Source organism: Halyomorpha halys, unplaced genomic scaffold, assembly GCF_000696795.3.
Source record: "Halyomorpha halys isolate HHAL.00 unplaced genomic scaffold, Hhal_1.1 Scaffold10421.1, whole genome shotgun sequence".
In the NCBI taxonomy this organism is placed as follows: domain Eukaryota; kingdom Metazoa; phylum Arthropoda; class Insecta; order Hemiptera; family Pentatomidae; genus Halyomorpha; species Halyomorpha halys.
This window is the reverse complement of record NW_027109293.1, coordinates 1-4,504: the sequence shown is the minus strand read 5'-3', so window position 1 is coordinate 4,504 and position 4,504 is coordinate 1. Positions and strand designations below refer to the sequence as shown.

General features: G+C 32.0%; 1 protein-coding gene across 1 annotated transcript; it reads right to left on the bottom strand.

Annotated features, from left to right (window-relative positions):
* Positions 1–116: 116 nt before the first annotated feature.
* Positions 117–3,120, bottom strand: LOC106692220 (cytochrome P450 4C1; the record flags this gene model as incomplete). The annotated part of the gene is made up of 4 exons (XM_067047491.1): positions 2,949–3,120; positions 1,903–1,993; positions 1,632–1,817; positions 117–186 (listed from the first exon to the last, which is right to left on the bottom strand). Coding segments are annotated over exons 1-4 (500 nt in total), but the record flags the coding sequence as incomplete, so codon positions are not given.
* Between the last annotated feature and the right edge of the window lie 1,384 nt (positions 3,121–4,504).

The window sequence follows — 4,504 nt, the reverse complement described above, 5'->3', positions numbered from 1 at the left end:
CACGTGATGAGGAGAAAACGGAAATACTTCTTGTTACATGAACCTTTCTTTCAAAAACAGTTCAATGAAACAATATTAATTATTATTTAATTTATATTATTAAGTATATATCATACGTGCGAACAGCTTTGAAATATTCGGACTCCGAGTTGATCTGCACGTCCATTGATGTACCCATGGCTGTCTCTGTAAGCGCAAATTAAAATTTAAATTCAAGAAGATTCTTGCCAGTTTCATTTGAAAATTTATTATTTTATATTTTTTTTAGAAAAAAAAATGGTTACTCTTTTAGCTTCTATAGTAGAAGCAGAAATATGTAGCTTCTTACTCTAAAGTGTGTTCAAGACTCGATTGAAAGCCATTAAATTATTCAATTTATAGAATTGTAGAAGTGACTCATTGCACAGCCTTGATCTACCTCCCCCAATGTTTGAAATGGTCCCATTCGTCCCCTTTAATATTTCGGTCCCGTATATCGATAAATGAAAAATTCGGGAAACACTAGTACAAAATAACATAAAATTCATGAAAATTGTATTAACAAACGAAATATGTCAAACAGGATTACCTCAATTAATACTTAATTTAGGGATTTGTACATGTGTGTATAGGTTATTTAATTAAATAAAATGCTTGCCGTAGAAGGCTTTATTTTAGAGATGAATCAAAATTGGTCTGGAAAAGTCTGTTTTTACTGTCACTTACCGATATTTGAAATTATCGCAGAATTGTCTGTGTGTTTGTGAATAGTCTTGCTCAAGAAGGAAAAGTGTTAAGAAATTAAACTTTATGTTGAAGGGACATCCCTGGAATGTGATAGCAACTTTTTATTTAAAATCGTCCTACCGGAATTGCTGCTTCATAGAACCAATTTTACAAATTTTTCAATTTTCACAAAAACGGCTTCAACGGTTTTGATTAAACTATTTATACTATTTTTTTTAAAAAAATACAAATTTTTATAGTTACTGAAAAATAAAAGCCCCAAAATTTCTTCTTTCTTTAATGTCAAAAAAATAATCATCTCTCATTATTGGTAGAAGTAAACAATTGATACAAATAACATACGAAAGAATTTGATAAATAATAATTATCATATTTCCATGGTTGGTTTGTCTATAGTCTGATTTTTCTTTCATTATCTAACTCCAAGGACCCGAGTTCGAATCCAGTAGTGCAGAAAATCACCTCCTTGCACAGCCGTTGGTTTAGTAACAGTACGTCTTTACAAAGTACTCAACCCCTGACCCTTCATGGGTTGTAGCAGTACAGATTTTAATTTAATTTAATCTGTTTATAAAACATATCCGTTTTAAAGAATACTCCAAGCCATGAAAATATATAGTTACGTTCATAAATAGACAATTCCGAAATTATGTAAGCTGGAGTAGCATATGGAGAAAAATAGGAGATTGAACAGAAGCTGTAAAAAATAAAAATAAATCTACGTAAAATATTTGTGCTCCTCCAAGATTCACCCCTGAATTATAAAAATTGATAATTAATGAAGACAATCGAGTATTGAACACCTTGTGTATGTTGTTATAGGAAAGGTTGCTATACAAGTACAATTAATTGTCTTCATGTTAGCTCTTGAATACAGCCTTATAATTTATAATATTGATACTAACCACAAATCACATCAAGTGAAAATCTGGATACGAATGGATGAATATCAAATGATTGTCCATTTGCCTTAGCCTTCAGGGATTCTACGAAGATCTTGGATTTCCTCTCGAACACTTCGATGAACTGGTTCAAGATCTTGAAGTGGAAGGTTGGGGTTATAGCTTTTCTTCTTTGGAACCATTTATGACCTATAAAATATACCAGATAGCTATGAAGTAAATATGATTTGATCAGGTAGCTATATATGGTTTGGAATAGTAAATTAGAGATTACCTGTGCTTGTGAGCAGACCAGTGCCGAGCCAGGGGTGCATGAACTTGTAAACATCAGCTTTTCCTATGTTTTGAGTGTCTCGAAACAGAACCTTAAACGAATTTATATATAAGATGCGTTCTTAGAAATTAAAATATAGGAAGATAGTCCGGGTGGCTATCAATAAAGATGTAAAATCGTAAAGATTAACTATTTATTGATAACAAATGTTTCACCCCACTTTGCTCGGCCAAATGAGGACAATTATAAGTATGATAAAACAATAGTATATATAGAAAAAGAGTTTAAAAAGTTACATAAAAACAATAAAAAAAAAAAAGAAAGGAACGTAGTAAGCCAAATTAATTTTTAAAATACGAGAATAGAAAACTAATAAATGGTAGAATCGTGAAATCACTCATTTCTTTCTAACAAGTCCTAGAATAATTGTTATTTTTGCTTATAATGTATGAAAAAGGAAATTCCCATGAAAAGTGAAATTAAAATTATATTAAAAAATCAAAAGGTATGGGGGAGAAAGGGGAGGGGAGTCAGTGTTGTAGTGAGGCGGGAAAGGTGTTCTCACTCTGCATCGAAACTACTAGAGAAATTATTGAAGCTGTAAATAAGCACTATTCGGTTACACACTAACTTTAAGACTAAAAATCGGTGTGCACTTCAGAAACCACCTTGTAAAGGGGGTAGGGGCATTCTGGATCGCCTGATGTTAGTCATTTCTCAGAATATGGTAAGAATTCCCCCATTGTCAAATTTAGAACTACACCACCGGTGGGGATATTTATAGAGAAACCAAAGATGCCAATAATAAAGGCAGTGGTAGAAGAAGACTCTAAATACAGTAAATAATGAAAAATTGGATTAGAAATTGTTAGTGAGAACACACGCATAATCAAACATATATAAAAGGAGAGTGGATGAAAGTTTTAAGTCAGTATTATTGATGGTGTATTATTAGTATCAGTATGGTGTACCCATTACTATAAAATATGAAAATCACTGAATGCTTATAAATAATTCGGAATTGTAAAAATATAGCTTTCTTTTACCTCAGCGTCGTCTGCATCTGAGATTAGGATGACGAGCTTGCTTCCCAACCAGTAGCGGATAACATGGCCGTACTTTGCCTGGAACCTGTAGTAAGTCATCACTCCTTCTGCCAAAACCAATATCGGAGTAGTAATAGAAACATCAGTAATCATGCTTGGTAATTGTTACATTCTCAACATATCTATGCTTATTATTTATTACCTATTTTTTGTTGGAGTAATTGTATCTGATAAAACAATAAATAAATATTAATGAAATGTTTTTTTGTCATTTTAATGAAAAAGGCTCTACTTATATCCTTCCTGATGGCCAACAAGGGGAGAGGGAGTGGCATACCCTACTCCCCTTCTAAGGCAGTGCTTCCAAACTTTTTTCAGTGTGCACCTTTTTGGGGCTTAAAACATTATGCGGTTACCTTGCTATGATAAAAAAATCTCACGGAGCCTTGTCGAGCTAACAAAATAAAAATATGTCTCCTCAATTATCCTTAGAGCGGTTCAGGCAAAAAAAGAAAAAAAAATAGTACAAAGTAAATGCTGGTATGAAATATATCCGCAATCAGTAAGATACCGCACAGTGGTGGGAAACTGCCTTTTTGATCACAAAGGTCAATAAAACTCATTTTTTTGGTATACCAAAAATGTCCAAAAACGAATTTTGCCAATATTAAATTAGAAGTGGCCAAAGAAAAAATGTATTTCAAGAAACAAACCTACTTTTTGAAAAGCTCAAATTGGTATAATAACGTCTGTAGCAATAGGTCTACGACTCACAAATATATAATGGGAGAAACAATTACGGTGAATTCGTTTATTAGGTATTTGAATGTAAGAATCCTTACGTACACCTTAAAGATTGTGGTAGATGATTTACAATACTGTGAATACCCAATATGGGAAAATGAGCTTATGGATCTATATATTTCTTTCTCATATTTACAATTTGAAGAGATTTTACTCTCCTAATATAATTATGCTTAGCATATTTTTAAAAACCACAAAACAAAAAGTATCACCCCTTAAATATCATTAAACACGGACCATATAATCCATCATGAGAAACTCCTCTTAAAATTAGTTTAGGAGGCAGTCTTTTATACCTCTGGGAAAATTAAAATAGACCTGTACCTCTAAAGTATAATACACTGTAACACACTCTTTTTACCGAAGGACGGTTGGAAGAAATTTTCCCATCTGAATAAATAAAATAAAAAATCGATCTTTATTATTATATATTTATACAAGTTTGGGGCGATATTTATTATCCGTAAGTATAAAGAATATTGTTAATCGAGAATATGGATATATAATTGATGTCAAAGAAGAAGCTTTACAAATGGATATGGGTAAGGAATTCCAAGCTATTTAACAACTACCTTGTTACCTACTAAGGTAACTTTTAGGTTTTCATAGTGTTTTGAAACTGAATAGGTATGTTGCTGAGGTATAGTAATTAGTGAGGAACGAAAGGAACTAAGAAAGGATGGTTAGGGTATACCTTTTGTATTGAAGGTATGTTATGTTATATAGTGAATAATGATGTTGTTGTAAATGTT